Genomic DNA, 21,151 nt, shown 5'->3' with positions numbered 1-21,151 from the left:
TCCGATAAATTATACCCAAACTAAACCAATCTCTTTGACGATTAAACTTCCATGGTCTAGAGTCGACTATAGAACTCTAGGCCAGTGGTTCTCGGTCCTTAAGGGGGTTCCAGGTGGTCCCCAGCTAAATGATGGAGAGTTGGTAACCAAATGGACCCTTATAGGTCTTTAGGCTTGAGAGCATAACATTTTACACTCTCAAGAGTTAAATTATTGTTAAACATTCTACATTCATTTACAAGAAGTCTAATTACAGAATGTAGAATTGTTATTTTTGATCGTTTGCCTTTTATCTCTCCTAATGGTACCAACATCAATACAGCATGGAGTTGTGGACAACATCTTATCCAACGACAACTAAATATTCAATTTGGATTTGGAAGTCGAATACCAGTCCAAGTCCAGTCCAGTCCAAGTGTATTCTGACCCCTCCACGAAAAGGCCTATATGATCTGTGGCTTGCTAGGCCTACACTCTCAAATTAGGCATTTTCCCAGAGGTTAATTTCACTGATGTGTACAACCTTTATTCAAATAGTTTCATTTGTATTGGAGTGTGAAGCTTGAGGTAGTTCATAATCGCTTCAACGTGATGCCTGGGTGAGATGAATCATGGGATATCCGTGGATATACATCCCTTATCCTAATTCGTCTATGTACGTACTCCATGGTGGTCTGTGGCTCAAATGCAGAATAAATAATGGGCCTTGATAGGAAAAGGATCTAGGTCTAGGATCTGTTTTGTGCGTGTGTGAGCCTAGCCTATAACTATGCCGGTATGAGCATTGAGCAGCACTGTGTATCATATTATATTCCATGTAGGCCTACTTGTTATTTTATTTTTCTAAAATATGAAAGACAATAAACTGGATTTCCCCCCAACTGCTTTAGTTCTGAAAGTTATTTTTAAGTATGTCTGAAACTTGAGTTGTTTGTGAACCATAAATTCTGCTTAAAATAAATCATATTATTATGAAAGACTCAAGATGTTATTTTCTTTAGTATTGACTCCTTGACATTGTAGAAACATTATAAAGAACACACTGACACACACGCACACGCAAGCACACACACACACACACACACACACACACACACACACACACACACACACACACACACACACACACACACACACACACACACACAAAACAATTACAGGTTTATTTATTAATAACATGATTAAATTGTAGCTTTTATTTTATTGAGACATGCTTTTACCGGAAGTACGTGTGTGTTTCCATTGACTAACTTCCGCTGTATTCGCCATACTAGCTGGTGTTTTGTTTGTTGCAGTAAATATCAGCGCTGTTCTGGTCCAGAAGGCCAAATAGCGACACGGTAAGAAAACAACACATTCTTTAAGATGTTAGAAATGATAGCACTGCAAATGGCGTTTGTTGAAAAAGACTACCGGAGGAAAGGGTCGCGTTTGACCGGCCAGTCGACCCCACCGGCGGCGGTGACAGCTAACTGTACGGTGTCCTTGAATAATCCTAGCCTGCTAGCATGCTGCGCAGCACGAAATAGCACATTATGATGTTATGACTGAGCTATAGCACTGGTTCCCAAACTTTTTCATGTCAAGGACCCCCCCAAATTGACACTTATTAGCCCCGCGGACCCCCATTTGAAAACGTATGCCAGGAACCCCACCATAGAGAAGATTAATGTTACGGCTCTAGCAGTGATTCCCAACCATTTCTATTTCAAGGACCCCCAGTTTGACATGCATTAGTCTACGGAGTACGGACCCCCATTTCATGGCATTTCTATCTCTTGAGACCCCAATTTATATTGTATAATCTAAAAATAATATAAAGTACTGTACTTAAATGTAAAATGTAAAGGTCTGTGACTCTGAGAGTGTACAAATGTACACCAGTAATTTCCTATACCTATCATTTAGCTGGGGACCCCCTGAAACTCCCTCAAGGACTGAGCTATAGGATAAATATGATATGTTAATATATTAATACAGTGGTTTTCAACCTATTTCATGTCAAGGACCATTATTTATTCAGCATTTAAAGCTATGGACCACCATTTGATGAGATTTAGCCTTTCAGACCCAAAACTATAGATTGTTTTGTTGTCATTGGATAAGATTTTGTCCACAATTCCATGCTTTTTGTAAATTAAGTAAAATTAAGTAAATTAAGCGTAAAATGAAACCAAATGGACCCATCAGGGTCCACTTGGTTTCATTTTACGCTCTCCAGAGTTAAAGATCTAATAAGGTTCTATTTGGTTCCCAACTCTCCATCATTTAGCTGGGGACCACTTGGAGCCCCCTCAAGGACCACTAGTGGTCGCCGGACCACTGGTTTAGAACCACTGTATTAATGTAATATCGTCACCCTATTCCTGCACACCATAAAAAAAGTATTTTCATTCCGAGAACAGTTTATTGTGTTGTTTGGGATGTTTGACAATGCAGGAGGGGCCCGGGTCTGCAATAAGTCCTCTGTTGTTGTTGACAGCACTGTCATAGGCATTGAGCTATGAGCTATATTAATAGCCCTAATCATACCCATGGATTAGACCTGAGTCATGACATGTCATTATGTCAGTCATGTTTCATGGCGATCATTGACGATGATTATTATGCACCGAATATTCGGCAGCAGAAAATATTCGGCCGGAAATGGCTAAAAATGCATTTTCGGCATATTCGGTTTCGGACCCCATTTGATAGGTTGTATTGTTGTTGTTGTTTAATCTCTGGCACCCAATCTACACTGTAAAATAAAATGCTAACGTTAATTTGACTCTGAGAGGGTACAAAATGGAACCAAATGGACCCTTATTTGTTCACCTTCAGAGATGTGTACGCCGTGTAAGCCGAACTTCCGATTGGTTTGCATCCTAACTCAACCATTTAGATGGGGACCAGCTGGAACCCACCGTTCATATGTTTATTCATGTTGTAGGGCTACAGCCAGGCAGTTGGGACATTTGCCAAGGAAATTATGTTATCAGATACTCTGAGTTAACTTATGATTGGCATATATGCGGCCCACTGGTGTTTGATTACTCTGTAGAGCTTAAACCGTTACTTGTTTTGGAATTAGAGGTGCTCCGGTAAGGATTTTTGGACCGATCCCGATCACCAAATGTTGTTCGGACGATCGGATCGGCCGATACCGATCTTGTGCGTATTTTGAATATTTCCAAAATTATTATCATTATTATTATCATTATTATATGTCAAAACCCACGTCAAAACTGTTCCCGTTTGTGTGTGGGGAGGAAGGGGAGAATATTTAGGCCTGTGTCACAAAGATGCAAAACGATATTATACTATGAATCTGATTGACCTTTATACCACTTGAAATGGTATAAAAGGTCGCTTTCTCCAGATCGGGTAAATTGACGATCACGATTGAGTCATTTGACGTTGAGGACCTTTCAGTGTATTTAACCCATTTAGACCTGAGAACTGATTCTACAAATGCCTTCTAAATTGTGACTTCTAAATTGTTTCTATATCGGTGGTTCTCAACCTATTTCATGTCAAGGACCCCCAGAATTGTATGTAATTGGCCACGGATCCCCATCTTAAAAAAGCAAATATTTGAGTTAAAAATGTTTGCTGTGAAAGAATATATTGTTAAAAAAATGTGCATGTTTTCACGATTTTTAAAAATGGCAGATCTACAGTAGCAGATCTACAAGCTCATAGCGCAGCACCGATTGCCACGCTATGAGCTTGTAGATCTGCTATTTTTAAGGGTTTCCCGTCCTGATCACGTTAAAAGTCACATAAAGATAAATAATAGATCTTCCCATGTCTGTCTAACTGCAATGTACTTGCTTTTGTGGTCTCCTTACAGCATCATGCTGCGTTTGCCCGCCGTCGGCCGAGCTCTGGCCGGAGCAACCAAGAGCAGCCTGTCTCCGTCCAACAGTGGTGAGTGACTCTGTTTGTTGTAAATACTACTTATCGAGAGTTTGTGGGAGGGATTGGAAAGGTGTGTGTGTGTGTGTGTGTGTGTGTGTGTGTGTGTGTGTGTGTGTGTGTGTGTGTGCGCAACTGTGCGGTGTGCATGGTAATTGACTGACACTTAGTTTTGTTGACAGACAAACATCCAATGTGACATCCTATCCCATAGATATGGATTCCGGGGTCTACACCATTTAGATTGTTCTTCTGTCTGACTCATTTTTATAATGCCATACAAGTGAAATGCTGTGTCACTGTGTTCACCATATTGCAGTGCGTGTCCCGGTGCGTGCCGCCAGTAACCTGGTGGAAGTGTTTGTGGATGGGAAGGCCGTGGAGGTGGAGCCAGGGACCACTGTGTTGCAGGTAAACGGACGACCCCGTCATGGATTCAAGTTCTCAGTCCTCACCACTCATTTCAGTCATTTAGGAAGCCGGCTTCTATGGCAGCGTGCCGTGCACTCAAAATAGCAGATCTACAAGCTCACAAAGCGCGACGTGTTGTGAGCTTGTAGATCAACTATTTTCAGTCATTAGTTATTTTGAGATGACTGAGTATTTGAAGTGGTCAAACTAGCAATAGAATACATGTTCAGATTTCAGAAGCATCTGCCACCATGAAACATGAATGGTCTAAGATATTTCATTAAAGCAAAGGTCAATCTGTTATTTGTTCAACTTGTCGGCTGCATGTATATAACAGGCTGCAGCAACACAGGTTTTAGAATGACGGAAACATCGTCATCTCTTACTTTTCTTTTTTAAACGAAGCACTATAGAGTGTCGCAGTCCCTTCCTCTGCGAGGGCACCAGAAGAGAATTCCCCATTCATTTTCCCATAGACGTTTCAAAACGTATTTATTTAAAGACCTGTAAGCCTCGGACAAAGCCAACAGCCGTGTTGACAAATCATGACAATAATTTATAAAGATTTTTTTTGGGGCCGAACAAATAATTAGAAGAAAAAAGGGCAGTGTACAACAGTGACCGCAATGTAATTCCAACGGAGCATTAGGACGCATGTCGGACTAGCGTCTGCTCCCGTGCTTGTGGTTATGGTTGGTTTAGGGGATGAGGTGGGTTGTCGTTTGTCGGACCAATGACTAGTCTGAACAACGTACTGCACCCGTGTACAACAACTTATTTTACTGTGTGTGTGTGCGTGTGCGTGTGCTCGCTCTCTCAGGCCTGTGAGAAGATGGGAGTCCAGATTCCAAGGTTCTGTTATCATGAAAGACTCTCTGTAGCTGGAAACTGCAGGATGTGTCTGGTGGAGATCGAGAGAGCCCCAAAGGTAGCTGCACACATCTGACCTGGCTTCAGCATTCACTAGATATGACCTTTTTATAAAGGTAGCTGCACACATCTCACCTAGCTTCAGCATTCACTAGATATTTTGAAATGCACCCCAAGCATCTTTAATAAAAGGTTGAAGGTTAGCGATGATTCTTTTCCCCTTCTGTTGCTTTCCAATTAATCTAACGACATATTTGTTTTTATACCAGTGAAAACATCCCAATAGATCTTTATTGTAATGTATAACCACTTGCACTAAGCACATTGCACATTTTAAGCTGCAATCAGGTTAGAACACTGTATACTTTGTCCATATAAACGTAGCCAGGGATAAAGCTCAAGTCAATATTGTCCTTGTCGTCTTCATGTTTTGTAGCATGGCCGTTTTTGAATGTCTGTCTCTGGTGTAATTTTTTTACCATAATATATTAGTAACTCACGCTGTGTGTGTGTGTGTGTGCGTGTGTGTGCGTGCGTGTGTGTGCATGCCCGCTTGTGTGTCTTCCAGCCAGTGGCAGCCTGCGCCATGCCAGTGATGAAGGGATGGAACATCCTTACCAACTCAGACAAAACACGCAAAGCCAGGTAAACACACCGACTCCAACACATCAACAATGTCACTTAACCTGGGGCATATTTCATGAAACCTGGATTTAAGCCAAAACCAGGCTTGTTAAATCCTGGTCTGTACAGCCTGGTTTATTCCGTTCCACTAAAGCCAAGCGAGGCTTAGAATGGGCGGATTTGTGTTTATGTGGTTCTTGTCATCTCAAATGTGGTACTGTGATTTGTATACTTTACCTTGGCTTACGTCTGTCTGTGCGGAGTCAGAGAGGGGGTGATGGAGTTCCTGTTGGCCAACCATCCACTGGATTGTCCCATCTGTGACCAGGGAGGGGAGTGTGACCTGCAGGTAATCACAGGAATTGGTGTGGGATATATGTCATATAAGGTCACTCTGTTAAATGGTGACCTCATCACATTTGTTATGACGGCTATGTCTGTTTTTAGCCCAAGAAGGCGGTGGTTGGCTCAGGGTTAGAGTGGCCGGATGGCAACCGCAAGGTTGCCAGTTCGAACCCGTGCTCGCCCAGAGTTAGTGTCGAAGTGTCCCTGAGCAAGACACTGAACCCCTAATTGCTCTTGATATGCTGGTTGGTGCCTTGCATAGTTTCCTTCTGCCATCGGTGTATGAATGTGTCAGTGTGTGAATGGGTGAATGTAATGCACAATCTATGTAAAGCACCTTGGATAGGCTCTATATAAATGCACCATTTACCATTTATTTACCAAGTAGTGTTTTTCAGAAGAATCATGAAAACCGCGGTCACAGAGGTATCCGATATTATCCAACTATTCAGTTAGCTCTCTCCACCCATGGCAGCATCATGAGCCTCTCCCATGACACGTATGGCGCTATAATAGGCCAATGTGAAAAGGGTGCCATTTGTTCTTATTATTATGGCAATTGGGTGATTTGAGGCATTTTGTTCCAAAAATGTGTTTTGCAAAAATTCCACTGACTGCACTGCTAACGGCCTTCTCCACCTCGTGCGTTCCCAGGACCAGTCGATGCAGTTCGGCGCAGACCGCAGTCGTTTCACAGAGGGCAAGAGAGCTGTGGAGGACAAGAACATTGGTCCGCTCATCAAGACCATCATGACACGCTGCATTCAGTGCACGCGCTGTGTCCGGTCAGTATAACTGCATTCAGTGCACACGCTGTGTCCGGTCAGTATAACTGCATTCAGTGCACGCGCTGTGTCTGGTCAGTATAACTGCATTCAGTGCAGACGCTGTGTCCGGTCAGTATAGCTGCATTCAGTGCACGCGCTGTGTCCGGTCAGTATAACTGCATTCAGTGCACGCACTGTGTCCGGTCAGTATAACTGCATTCAGTGCACGCGCTGTGTCCGGTCAGTATAACTGCATTCAGTGCACGCACTGTGTCTGGTCAGTATAACTGCATTCAGTGCACACGCTGTGTCTGGTCAGTATAACTGCATTCAGTGCACACGCTGTGTCCGGTCAGTATAACTGCATTCAGTGCACGCACTGTGTCTGGTCAGTATAACTGCATTCAGTGCACCAAGGTGTGTCTGGTCAGTATAACTGCATTCAGTGCACGCACTGTGTCTGGTCAGTATAACTGCATTCAGTGCACGCACTGTGTCTGGTCAGTATAACTGCATTCAGTACACACACTGTGTCTGGTCAGTATAACTGCATTCAGTGCACGCACTGTGTCTGGTCAGTATAACTGCATTCAGTGCACATACTGTGTCCGGTCAGTATAACTGCATTCAGTGCACACGCTGTGTCCGGTCAGTATAACTGCATTCAGTGCACACGCTGTGTCCGGTCAGTATAACTGCATTCAGTGCACACTCTGTGTCTGGTCAGTATAACTGCATTCAGTGCACACGCTGTGTCCGAACAGTATAACTGCATTCAGTGCATGAGCTGTGTCCGGTCAGTATAACTGCATTCAGTGCACACGCTGTGTCCGGTCAGTATAACTGCATTCAGTACACACGCTGTGTCCGGTCAGTATAACTGCATTCAGTACACACGCTGTGTCTGGTCAGTATAACTGCATTCAGTGCACCAAGGTGTGTCTGGTCAGTATAACTGCATTCAGTGCACCAAGGTGTGTCCGGTCAGTATAACTGCATTCAGTGCACCAAGGTGTGTCCGGTCAGTATAACTGCATTCAGTGCACACGCTGTGTCTGGTCAGTATATAAGTGTACATGAGACGGAGAAAATAAATACATTTTTAAAATTAACACCTCTCTCGCTTTGGGAATGCCAAAGATTTTGATTCCCTTCAATGTTGAACTACATATTTCCCCCCCGCCACATCGCCATGGAGACCCAGGTTCAGGCTGGGCGCTCCATTAAACACAACTGGCAGTGTATCAGTAGGCCTGTCCCAATTATTGGATAATCACCTGATCACAATTATTTCAGACAATCGCAATTATTTTGGCATAATTGTCATTCGTTTCCATGTTGAAAAATGTCAACAGACACAGATCTACAAGCTTACAATATGTCACGAAGTGACGTGATGTAAGCTTGTAGATCACATCTGATGAACACATACATGGAATTTTGGACAGTGGTACTGTACGTGCTGAGCTGACTCTAAGGTCACATTCACACCAGAGAGCTTTGCTGCGATTAAAACGAATCCTGCTGCGCATTTTCAGGAAGTGCACTTCGTTTGGCAGGTGTGAAGGCTCATTCGAATCCTAATGCGTAACAAAGAACCGCATTTTACTCCAAGCAAAAACGGGGGTTTCACTTCGCTTCCAATCGCACTTGATTACGATTCGGTGCAGGTGTGAATGCAATCCGCAGTAAATAAAGGAAATGAAGCAAACAATGTGGCGGGTGAGGAGCTGAACACAGTTGGAGACGGAGAAGGCATATTTTACGCAGCGCAAAGATGTCCCGTTACCGTGGATAGACGTGGTCGAATGAGGAGACTGAAGCCCTGATCGAAATGAGGATGTGTACATTAATCAATTTCTTAAGAAAACACATACTGTACACTGCAGTGTAGCCTATTATAGCTTACAGAATATTCTGTCTGTCTGTGCGTGCCGTAAACATGGAGTGCTGTCACTATGTGGGGACTGGGGAGTTTCTTTAAAAAAAAATGTATTAGATGCAATTGTAAACAATGTGATGAGTTATATCGGTGTGCTCAGCGCTGTGCGTCCATGCCCAAAAGAACAGTGTGTGGCGGCTGCGTGCATAGAGAGAGAGAGAAAGAGAGAGAAGGGGGGCACGACACATGACGGCACGACACATGCATGTTATGAGTGTAATTTTATCACCATAGATTTCACTGTGTAGGCTAGTTTATGAATGGAACACATTGATAAAGGTCCCCCCTGCTGCGTTACCAATTGCTGCGAATGACAGTGTGAAGGCAAACCGCAGCAAATTAAATATGCAAGAATCCCAAATTCTCCGCCCATACGCATTGAGTCTACCGAAGTATTAGGTGAGAATGTGACCTAAGTTGAATAATGATTTCCTTCTAAACTCTAAACTTCATTGTAAGAGAGCCTCGTCCCTAATTAAATTCCGTCACTTTGACTTTTACCAGTTTTGCTAGCGAAATCGCGGGAGTGGAGGACCTGGGAACGACGGGCCGGGGAAACAACCTGCAGATCGGGACCTACGTGGAGAAGATGTTCATGTCGGAACTGTCCGGCAACGTCATCGACATTTGTCCCGTCGGAGCGCTCACGTCCAAGCCCTACGCCTTCACCGCCCGCCCATGGGAGACCAGGTAACTAGCGCTCACCTCCAACAGTGTTGATTTCGTCGACTAAAACTAAGACGAAAAATACTAGACTAACACAAAGACATTCCAGGTGACTTCACGGCCCGCCCATGGGAGACCAGGTAACTAGCGCTCACCACCAAGCCCTACCCAAGCCTTCAATCAATCAATCAGTCAATCAATGCTGTATTTCAGACCCAGGGAGATCCATATCACAGAACAATAAATTAAATACAAAGCAGTATAAGTAGAAAAATTATAATGTCGAGGCACAATGCATCGGCTACAGTATATGGGCTGTCATGGCAGCTTCCCGACACGGGCTGTTCCCCCTTGTTGTTGTTGCTCGCGGTGGTGTAATATCTTTCGACACTATGACAAACGATGGCAGTTACAATCAAGACCGGGTGATTCAAAGGTTAGTGAAAAACTCCCGCAGTGAAGCTATTTTGACAAACGTAAACGGCTCGGGCTGTTCCCCGCGCAAGTTTATAAACGATATAAAACTTTCCTGGGTCTACATTGCGGTTATGTTAATTATGTATGCTGTATACGCGAGACCGGTAAACTGCTCGTTTTCAAGAGAAAGCTGTAGTATACATTGCAGGCCTGTAGATGGCCACCACCACCAAAAAGCTTACACTTTAGCAAAATATCATGTCTGATGAGAATGTACTGCGCTGGACTGTACAAGCACCGTGGAGTCAACTCACACTCTCCAACAGACATCCTCAGCCACGCTCCAAAAGTGGCAGCACCGGTCACTCATTAGTAGGCTAATCAAATCAAATATAAACTGTCAATGTTACATCAGCAGAAATGGAGGGTGGACATTGTGAAAAAAGCTAAATTAAGAAGTTATATTCAATTCAAAGAGGACTACATGACTGAACCGTATGTTGCATTTAATAAAAAAAGAGGACAGAGGTCCCTCTGTGCCCAGTTAAGATCTGGTGCTTTACCTCTGGCAGTTGAGGTTGGCAGATATACTGGCATTCCTGAGGAGCAGTGACTGTGTGCTCTTTGTGACCTTTGTAGAGGATGAGTTTCATTTTGTTTTCTATTGTCCACAATACCATGATTTAAGAAACGTTTTATTTGAAAAATTCATAGAGAAGGCATGGCAGTTACGTTGGAGAACGATGTATCCATGAGTAACTGTCTATTTGTGTATATGTATCATTATATATGTACAATTTTGTGAGTGTCTTTTAACCCATTCTGACCTGAGATCAGATTCATACGAGGTTTCCACTGGACACACACTGGTCTGATTAACACATTCTGACCTGAGATCAGATTCAAAAAATGTCAGTCGTTCTTCGATTTTTCAAAAATAGCAGACCTACAAGCTCGTAGCGCGCCACTCGGTGGCGCGCTATGAGCTTGTAGATCTGCTGTTTTTCAATAGCTAAAGCATAACATAGTGCTAACACCAAAATGGGTGCCCGGTCAGAATGGGTTAAGCCTGTGCGGGCTGGACATCTTATGATGTAGGACACTTTAATAAAAACTCTATCTATCTATAGCATAAATAATAGGACAAATATAACACTTTCCCTCTATCTGTGATAGATAGATAGATATCTGTGATAGATTTCTTGTCTTTCCAGATTGGTAATCACCACAATTTATATCTGTTCTCCAAAAATAGCTCCTCTACAAGCTCATGCATGTGGGCTGCAGATCTGCTATTTTTGGAGAAGAGATTTATAGACATTCTGTGCAAATATAAAATAGCTGTGATACTTATATGTAAGTGGTTATGGTGAAATAAACCATTAACACTGGTTAGTTTGGAGGGGGCGAGGGGACTATGACATCACCGTTTCAGCAAATTAGGCGGCATTTGATATACACGGAGATGAGAAAGTGGCGTCTCCAAACTTTCCCACTCTGGAAGGTGGTTTAAAAATGAGCTGTTTAAGTCCCCCAAAACGCCGTCTCCGTGTGGCAAAAGGCGCAGATCGGCTAAATACTTGCCCAGGTAACTCAAAATACGTGTGTGTGTGTGTGTGTGTGTGTGTGTGTGTGTGTGTGTGTGTGTAGGAAAACGGAGTCCATCGACGTGCTGGATGCAGTGGGCAGTAACATCGTGGTGAGCACCAGGGGAGGAGAGGTCATGAGGGTCATGCCCAGGCTCAACGAGGACGTCAACGAAGAATGGATCTCTGACAAGACCAGGTATCTCTCTCTCTCTCACATTCAGAATTGACTCCCAATCATTTTTATATTGTTTATGTAGCCAACCTTTTTCACGCACGTGTGTGTGTGTGTGTTTCCCTAAGGTTTGCATACGACGGCCTCAAGAGGCAGAGATTGACCCTACCGATGGTGAAGGACCACTCGGGTCAGCTTAAAACCACCACCTGGGAGGATGTCCTCACTCGCGTGGCCGGAGTGGTAAGTCCGTCCGTCCGCCCGCCCGTCCGTCCGTCCGTCTGTCTGTCCCTCCGTCCGTCCGTCCCTGGGTCTACGAGTCTGTTCTTTACTACTCTTCTACTCACTATGGATCAGTGATGCATCCTTAGACTCACTAAATTGAGAAATCATGTCACCCTCCGGGGGTCCTGGGATGCAATACTGTACTAACGTTGTTGAAGTAGGACTCATGCAATGTCCCGGGGACCCATCTAAAAGACCACCCCTGGGTCCAGGGATCCATTACATTGAAAACCTGTTTACATCACTGGTGGATTGGGATGTTTTGAACTAGACCAGTGGTTCTCAAACATTTTCATGTCTAGGACACCCAAGTTGATATGTGTTGATGGGCCGACTCTGATGAAGACCATATAGGTCTTAGTTAGTAATTTCTTTTTACATTATACTAGCACCTAAATAAAAAGGCTTACATTTCCTGTGATGCACCGGACTGTCCGCTCCAGGCTTGAGGCGCGTTGGTAGATTCCCTTTGTTGATACGTGTCGATAGTTGCCTCTTCCTATGGGATAAATGTACTGACAAGCGCGCGTGTGTGTGTGTGTATGTGTGTGTTCAGTTGCAAGGCGTCCAGGGCAGCGAGGTGGCTGCCATAGCAGGAGGCATGGTGGATGCAGAGGCTCTGGTCTCACTCAAAGACCTCCTCAACAGACTCAACTCAGACAACCTCTGTACCGAGGAGCTGTTCCCCATGGCTGGGGCAGGGTAAGAGAGAGAGAGTGTGTGTGTGTGTGTGTGTGTGAGAAAGAGAGAATGGAGAAAAGAAACATGCCTGCTTCACACACAAATCTGCAATCTAATAAACAAATTAATAAATTTACCCAAAAGTGACAACAAAACAAAGTATTTCCTTGCTCACGGTAATGAAAGTATTCCAAGTTGGCCCCGCCGATGCAATGAGTCGCCTTGGAAACAAGGAAGTGAGTGTTGATCAAATGGAATACATTTTCGGATATAGAGCATGTCTATTTCTCGCTTCGAATGTTTTTAAAAACATTCCTGAAAGCATGTCATTTACTTAAATTACATTGTGTGTTAGTTTACAATACATGGGGTGCAGCATAACATCAAAGCAGCCCAGCGGCTGCAGCCAGGTGCTCTGAGCGTTTGATTAGACATCGGTCTGTTATAGAGCGGAGCGGCCATTATCCAGATATAACACAACCGCTGAATTCGGCGATTGACCAATCAGAATGAAGCATTCGACCAGGCCGTGTAATGATCCCACTGACAGTACGGTACTGTGCGTTCTCCTGTCTCCACACAGAACTGACTTGCGCTCCAACTACCTGCTGAACACTGGCATCGCTGGCATAGAAGACTCTGACCTGTTACTGCTGATAGGAAGCAACCCACGCTATGAGGCCCCGCTGTTCAATGCACGCATCCGCAAGAGGTAACACACACACACACACAGACTCCCTACTCCCTAGAACAGTGGTTTTCAACCCCTTTTTGTATCAAGGCCTGTTATTTATTCAGCATTTGAGCCAAGGATCAGCATTTGATGACATTTAGCCTCTGAGACCCAAGACTTTAAATGTTTTGGAAACGATTTTGTGCACAATTCCATCCTGTATTGATGTTGGTACGATAGGAGAGATAACAGGCAAGCGTTGATCAAAATAACAATTATTCTGCAGCATCTAATTGTGCATGTAGACTTATTGTACCGGTAAGTTAAGTAATGCAGATGTTTAACAATAATTGGTTTCATTTGACGCTCTCATGGACTTAAAGATCTAGAAGGGTCCATTTGGTGACCAACTAATAGGGCGTCATAACCACAGGCTGAGATCGCTGATATATGCCTCTCTCTCTCTCTCTGTGTGTGTCTGTCTCTCTTTGTCTCTCCGTCCATTAGTTGGCTTCACAACGAGCTGCGTGTGGCCCTGGTGGGTCGGGAGGTGGACCTCAGCTACACATACGACCATCTGGGAGAGGAGTCCTCCGTTCTGCAGGAGTTGGCTAATGGAACACACCCGTTCAACAAGGTAATGAATGGACACACGCAGAAAAATACAGTCCAGTGGTTCTCACACTTCGAGGACCCCCATATAGCTGTGAGAGCGTACACATGTTGGAACCGTAAAGGATTTAGTTCCATTTACATGCTCTCACAGTTACGGACCTGTAAAGGTCCATTTAGAACCCACCCACTTTTACAGAAAGTGGAAGCATGGTTGTTTCCCAGCATCCAGAATGGACTTACTCCGTGACTCTTGTGTCTTGTCTGTCCATCCTAAACGTCTTGGTGCTGTGTCAAGCACCCAAAATAGCCGATCTACAAGATCCTTGACCTTGTAGATAAAGCTATTTAAGGTGCATGACACCAGCGCACAACTTATAAATCTGGCTAGTGGTGTGCGATGTGTGTGACGATAATAAACCGTGAACGATTCCAATGTCTTCCAATGCATGCATGTGCGTCTCACGTTCAGCTGCCAGCCAGCTATTCGCAGGGAAATAACAATGGACAGACGAGGCGTCAAAGAGGAGTTGGTCCCTAAATAATCCGACATTGGTTTTATGGAACGAGTTTGGATATTAAAAAAAACGCAACAAGGTGCAAACAAAGGTTATTTGCAGAGATTGTGTCTCACTACTCCCTCTGCTGTGTGCGTTGCATGTCAGGTCCTGTCCTCAGCCAAGCGTCCCGTGGTGCTGGTGGGAAGCTCGGCCCTGCAGAGAGACGACAGCGCGGCCATTTGGGCCGCCGTGTCCACCATGGCCCAGAACGCCAGGGCCAGCAGTGGAGTGGAGGAAGGCTGGAAGGTCCTCAACGTCCTACACAGGTACACATCATTCCGCAAGGACGACCATGACAATGCGGCCATTCTGTGAACTGTCCGAAGGTGGCCGTTTTCCTCAGATGTGAATTGTGGCATCATCGGCCATAGCAACCAGCCATAGTCCAAGTCGGAAATAGCAAGACTCCGGTTTACTTCCTGTATCTTGCGTGACGTGGGCACATGCCTCCGTTTTAGGAGACGGGAAGCAGGTTGGAGTCTATTAATTTACAATGGGAGAGTGAACGTGATCACAGCTTCTGAACCATGCCTTAACTCCATGGTCACTGAACTAAATATTGGACCCGATCGTGACCGTGACCCGATGTTCATACTTATAGAGAGATGACTTCCGCACACCCGGTAGGTCATTTGGAGCAGGTGCGATGATGACGAGGCATATACAATGTGGAAAGGAGGGACACCCGCACACCGCCACTTGCTAGGTTCAGAGCATTTATTTATTTTATTCCTCAGGCTGAGGAAGGTCGCAAGACCGAAACGTTGCTTCTTAAATAAATGTTCTGAACCTAGCAAGTGGCGGTGTGCGGGTGTCCCTCTTTTCCACAAGATGTTCATACTAAAATGGCTTTTTGTTTTTGCGAGACATATGTACCGTATCAGGAGAATTGATATGAGCGTTACAGACCCATAAGGGCCCATTTGTTTTCCAAACTATCATAATAATAATAATAATAATAATCTTTATTGTCCCGAAGGATATTCATTTTCACAGGTCTGTTCAACACCAACAACAAAAACAGCACATAGTACAGAAACAACATAACACCAAGACAATACAAAACAAAACATGAGTTCCCCACTGTGTACAGAAACCATCCTATCGGCGGGGCAGTTTGTTTAATGCCGCGATGGCTGAGGGGACAAAACTCCTACTGAAACGAACCTTTTTCCAGGGTAAGGTTCTGTATCTTTGTCCAGATGGCATGAGGTTGAAGAAGCGATACAGGGGATGATCAGTGTCACGTGATATTGAGAGTGCTAGCCGTGTGATGGCATTATTGTTCATATCAGAAAGTGTTGGTGTGGGAAGTCCGATAATCTTGGAGGCAATACGGGTAATACTGAAAAGTTTGTTTCTGTTAGGCATGGGTAGTATGTTGTAAAAACATGCGGAACAGTACAACAGAATAGGTTGGATAATGCTTTTGTACAATAATAAAAGAAGATGAGGAGCAACAGATAATGATCTTAACTTGCGGATTACATGAAGTCTTTGCTGAAAACGTGACTGGATAGATGTAATATGTTGATCAAACCTAACTCTATTGTCCAGGGTGAGTCCAAGATATGTGAAACTGGCAACCTGTTCTATTGTCTTACCATTAATGAGGAGTGGGTTAAGTCCAGTGTGGGTTGTTTCAATGACCAGTTCTTTTGTTTTGTCCACATTCAACACTATTCATATAGCTGGGGCCCCCCTGGAACTGCCTCAAGGACCCCTGAGGGTCCCCGGACCCCACTTTGAGAACCAATGATCTAGTGCAAGCTCATCATAATAATTTCACTCCCCTCACCCAGGGGCAAATAAAGGCTGGGAATGTGATAAATGAATATAATATAATATTCTCTACCTCAGTGCTGCATTTTCAACAGCACTGTCTCTTCCAGTTCTGATTTCCTGACGTGTGTCTGTCCGTTACCAGGGTGGCCAGTCAAGTCGCGGCATTGGACCTGGGCTACAAGGCCGGCGTGGAGGCCATCAGGAAGAACCCTCCCAAAGTTCTGTTTCTGCTGGGAGCGGACGCAGGATGTATCACCAGAGCTGACCTGCCCAAAGACAGCCTGATCATCTACCAGGGTACGTGCTTACATGTAGTTCATACATGGGCAACTGGCGGCCACCTTCACATAATGCTGCCCCAACAGGTTAATATCGGAATACTGATATATTATTGATTTCAGCTGTTTTTATGTCCATTGTATTTGCGTTTAAGTTCATAAAGTTAACATACCGGTAAGTATAACTAAATGCATTTGAAATTAAATAAAAATTGTACTTTTCAAAATTCCAATTCAAGAATTGCAAAAATATATATAATTCAGGATTTCAATTAAAATATAGCAAACAGCAGATCTACAAGCTCAAAATGCGTCGCAGTGCGACGCGTTTTGATCTTGTAGATCGACAATTTTTGCAGTATATGCAATGTGGCCCTCTGGAGTGAGTGTGGAACGATAGTGGCCCTTTCCATCTTCAAAGTTTCCCACCCCTGCTGTAGTTAAAGATGTCCTTGACGTTTTAATGTCTAAAACATGAGCGGTTTGGTTCTGTACGTCTTTTGATCACTTGGTGGAATATTCACTGTTGAAAGACCTGAAACGATGCACGTGTGTTCTAATAGTGGGTTTCGTTGTGGAGTGGATCAACTAGAGTGTTTTCACGTGTTTAGGGATGTGAGAAAGCCTCGGTTCGCCATCGTTCACACAAACGCGTTCCCACATATTGACATATACATTTATTGTATTCATCCAGGAAAAAGAGGGACTTTTTCAATGACAGATGTAGCCACTACGACCACAAATGTCCCAAGAAACTAGCTAGCCTAGCCACCGAGTCTGCTGCGCTCTTGAGAGAAAAGCACGGCTGAATTATTTGTTTTGATTAGCCGTGCCATTATCGTAGTTTAAGCACGACTAGAAAGCGGTTTCAACCAATCAGATTTCTTCCTCTAAACGACCTGTTGTATAATGTTTGTTGTTTGCATAACAAAAACGGCTTCCTTTTTGCTCCTCTTTTAACTCCAGGTCACCATGGTGACGTGGGCGCGCCCATGGCTGACATCGTCCTCCCGGGCTCCGCCTACACAGAGAAGACCGGCACGTACGTGAACACGGAGGGCCGCAGCCAGCAGACCCGCGTGGCCGTCACCGCCCCGGGGATGGCCCGCGAGGACTGGAAGATCCTCAGGGCCATTTCAGAGGTGAGTAGAACACGAAAACCCTCCACACTGAATACTTCCTCGGCCTGTCCTGCAACTATCGATTATTTTCTTAGGAGTCTTTTTTTTAATATAAGTGAGTACAAAATATCTGTTTAAAATAATCCATATACGTGTAGCCTGGGCCTAAATCGATTAGTTGGGTTAACTGTTGCTCCCCTTGCTGAAACTAAGGATTATTAATCATTTGATCTGTCTATCGTATTGAAGATTATTTGATTGAGGTGAATGCTCGTCATGTTATATGACCAGACATTTACAATTTGATCACAAACGTCATTGTAATACTTTTCTCATTCCACTAATCTAATGCATTAATCAAATAATTGTTTTTGCTCCTAATTCAGACATCATCAGTCAACAAAGAGTTTGAACATAATGCTGTTACCTTGTCTTTACTTTTAAACTGTGCTTTCCAAACCATTGTTCCAACAAATGTTTGTTCTCGTTTAAATGCACAAATGAAATGTCTTCTAAAGCTGTATAGTAATCCAACCGTGTGCGTGCGTGTGTGTGTGTGTGTGCAGCTGGCTGGTGTGACCCTGCCGTATGACAACTTAGACGAGGTGAGGGCCAGACTTGCAGAGGTGTCTCCCAACCTGGTGCGCTACGATGACGTAGAAGAGGCCAACTACTTCAAACAGGCCAACGAACTCTCAGGGGTAAACAAAGACACTTTTTACATGCTGTATAGACTGTATAGATCTACGGCAAGTCATTTACTTTTTATGCTTAGTTTCAACTGAAGCAACTACTTCCACTACATGCTTATATCCTGAGCCATTGCCGCTCATCCTTTAACCCATTCTGACCTGAGATCAGATTCTAAAAATGTCTGTTTGAAAATGACAGCTATCTGAAGAAGCTATGTTTCTAAGTCAGTTGTTCTCCGATTTTTCAAAAATAGCAGACTATTTTTAAATAGCTAAAGCATAACGTAATGCTAACGCCAAAACGGGTTCCCGCCTAAAATGGGTTTTAAAACAGTGGAATTATTATTCACAATTTTAAAGTGTTTTTAAAATAATACAAGAAATGCCTAATAGGATTAGGCATGAGGCACTGCGCAAGATGAGGGCCGGCTGTCTGCGAAGCCATAAGGCTGATCACTTGTGTTGCTTTTTCATGCTTCAGTCTAAATAACACCTTACCCACATGGAACCTAGAACCAAGAGAAGACCTCATACAACCTTCTCTCTGTGTGTGTGTGTGTGTGTGTGTGTGTGTGTGTGTGTGTCTCTCTCTCTCTCTCTCTCTCCCTCTCTCAGGCGGTGAATCAGTCTCTCCTAACAGCTCCTCTAGTACCTCCTCAGCTCACAGCCAAGGACTTCTACATGACAGGTGTGTGTGTGAAACAATCAAACTTTTCCTCTCTCTCTTAATGAAAATAAACTTTTAATATAGCACCTTTCATACATAAATGCAGCTCAAAGTGCTTCACAGGGCAGAACATAAAAATAGCAATACAACACAAGCAAGCAGTTAAAACGGTAAAACAATGGAAAGGACATAAAAACATAGAAGAAATAAAAATATAACACGCAGCAAATCAGTCAGAACAGAGTAGAAACACAGATATTGAAAACTCAACTAAAAGCAAGAGTGAAGAGGTGAGTCTTGAGTTGAGTTTACAAAATGTCTACAGAGGGTGCGTCTGAGCTGGAATGGGAGTTTATTCCAGGCTGTTGGCCCGTAGAAGCAGAAAGTTGCCTCACCATATTGTTTTTGGTAGACATTTTTTAGGCACTTAGTGGAGGACCTGAGGGGGGTGGTTTGGAACATATCTAGGTAGGCAGTCACAGAGGTAAGAAGGTGCAAGACCATTTAGGGCTCTATAAACAAGTAAAATAATTTACTAAAAAAAATAAATCCTAAAAGCCACCGGGAGCAAATGTAGTGAGGCTAAAACTGGAGTAATATGATCTCTCATCTTAGTTTTAGTTAAAACCCTATAGCAGCCGCATTTTGAACAAGTTGAGGTCTGTCCGTTGATTCCTTTGACAGGCCTGAGAGGAGGGCATTACAATAATCCAGTTGACAAAAGCGTGGACCAACGTTTTTGCAACATCTAAAGACGGATAGGCCTCATGTTTCTAAGATGAAAGAAGGCAGTCTTGGTAGCCTGGTTAATATGCGCATTGAAATTAAATTCTGAATCAATAATAACCCCCAGGTTATATATCTCTCGTGTTTTCTTCTTTGAACCTTCTTTTCATTGTGCTCTGTGTTGTCCTTCGTGTCTCTCTCTATCTAGACTCCATCAGCAGGGCTTCCCAGACGATGGCAAAATGTGTGAAGGCACTTACGGAAGGAGCAGACTCCATCGATGAGCCATCCATCTGCTGATTCCCCGCACGCACGTCGCACGCACGCACACACGCACGCACACACACACACACACACACACACACACACACACACACACACACACACATTTAAACATAGACATGTGGGACATAAATTAGATACACGCACACAGCTGACAAACATGTATGTGGATATACTCCTAAAATTATAACACACCCAGGGTGTGTTTATATCGTAAAATCAATGTTATTTTAACTCTGAGAGTGTACAAATGGAACCAAATTATTTGGTTCCATTTGTACACTCTCAGAGTTACAGACCCATAAGGGTCCATTTGGTTCCAAGCTATCATTTAGCTTGGGACCCCCTGGAACTCCCTCCCCCCCCTAGGACCCCCAGAACACCCTTCACATGCACACATAAATGCACACACGTACGTGGGGTTGTCTCTTCCTGTATTTAAGTTATTGATGCTTGTTGTATACAGTGAAATAATTTCCACTCGAGATGAACAGGGAAGGCGCTTTGTTGAAGAAGAGCTGAGAAACTGTCGATGACTTATAAATAAAATCTTAATATTGTATCTCTTAAACCATATTGAGATTTGGTTGTCATTAATTTAGCTGTTAATTTTGTGTTCCTTTTTCCACACACAGGAACATGGTATAAAGCCATAATTATTTGTTTACTAAAAGCTGTTTATGGCTGCAGGAATGGATCAGAAATCATATAAAGCATATACTGTACATTTTTATATTAATTGTAAAAGTTATACATTTTTGGTCATATATATTCTATTTATAATTAAACAAGATTCCTATACATACAGGATCTCCTCACTGGTCAACAAAAACATCTTGAAGACCCCACATCTTGGGGCTCCCTTGTACAAGGTTTCTTCGACTGCATGCACCTTCTCGGTACAGTACCACAGCACCTCAAAAGTTCCAGACTTCCCAAAACAAACTGGTCAGGCTACTACTTGGCCTCACTCCCCACCTCACCCCTGCCCACTTTGATAGGCTGGAATGGCTTAGGGTTGACAGCATCTTGCTATGGGCCTGGTCCACAAGATTCGCTACACCATCAAGCTACCCATATACCGGT

General features: G+C 43.7%; 1 protein-coding gene across 1 annotated transcript; it reads left to right on the top strand.

Moving 5' to 3' along the window:
- Positions 1-1,250: 1,250 nt before the first annotated feature.
- ndufs1 (NADH:ubiquinone oxidoreductase core subunit S1) lies at positions 1,251-20,641 on the top strand. The gene is made up of 19 exons (XM_080758387.1): positions 1,251-1,340; positions 3,836-3,912; positions 4,220-4,311; positions 5,132-5,239; positions 5,750-5,826; positions 6,073-6,154; positions 6,805-6,935; positions 9,364-9,549; positions 11,593-11,727; positions 11,832-11,946; positions 12,545-12,690; positions 13,253-13,381; positions 13,850-13,979; positions 14,620-14,780; positions 16,442-16,596; positions 17,544-17,719; positions 18,265-18,399; positions 19,006-19,078; positions 19,992-20,641. The coding sequence occupies exons 2-19, from the start codon at positions 3,840-3,842 to the stop codon at positions 20,081-20,083; spliced, it is 2,196 nt and encodes a 731-aa protein (XP_080614513.1). The 5' UTR covers positions 1,251-1,340; positions 3,836-3,839; the 3' UTR covers positions 20,084-20,641.
- Positions 20,642-21,151: the final 510 nt, after the last annotated feature.

The sequence above is a fragment of the Protomyctophum bolini genome (genome assembly GCF_963924005.1).
Source record: "Protomyctophum bolini genome assembly, chromosome: 24".
Lineage (NCBI taxonomy): Eukaryota > Metazoa > Chordata > Actinopteri > Myctophiformes > Myctophidae > Protomyctophum > Protomyctophum bolini.
The sequence above is the reverse complement of the archived record's forward strand: the minus strand, read 5'-3'. Positions and strand labels throughout refer to the sequence as shown.

What these genes read in the sequence shown, in the direction of transcription:
- ndufs1 (XM_080758387.1), top strand. Translation starts at nt 3,840, where the DNA reads ATGCTGCGTTTGCCCGCCGTCGGCCGAGCTCTGGCCGGAGCAACCAAG. An exon ending in GAACACACCCGTTCAACAAG is followed by an intron (nt 13,980 to 14,619) that starts GTAATGAATGGA and finishes GTTGCATGTCAG; the next exon opens with GTCCTGTCCTCAGCCAAGCG. An exon ending in CAGCCTGATCATCTACCAGG is followed by an intron (nt 16,597 to 17,543) that starts GTACGTGCTTAC and finishes TTTTAACTCCAG; the next exon opens with GTCACCATGGTGACGTGGGC.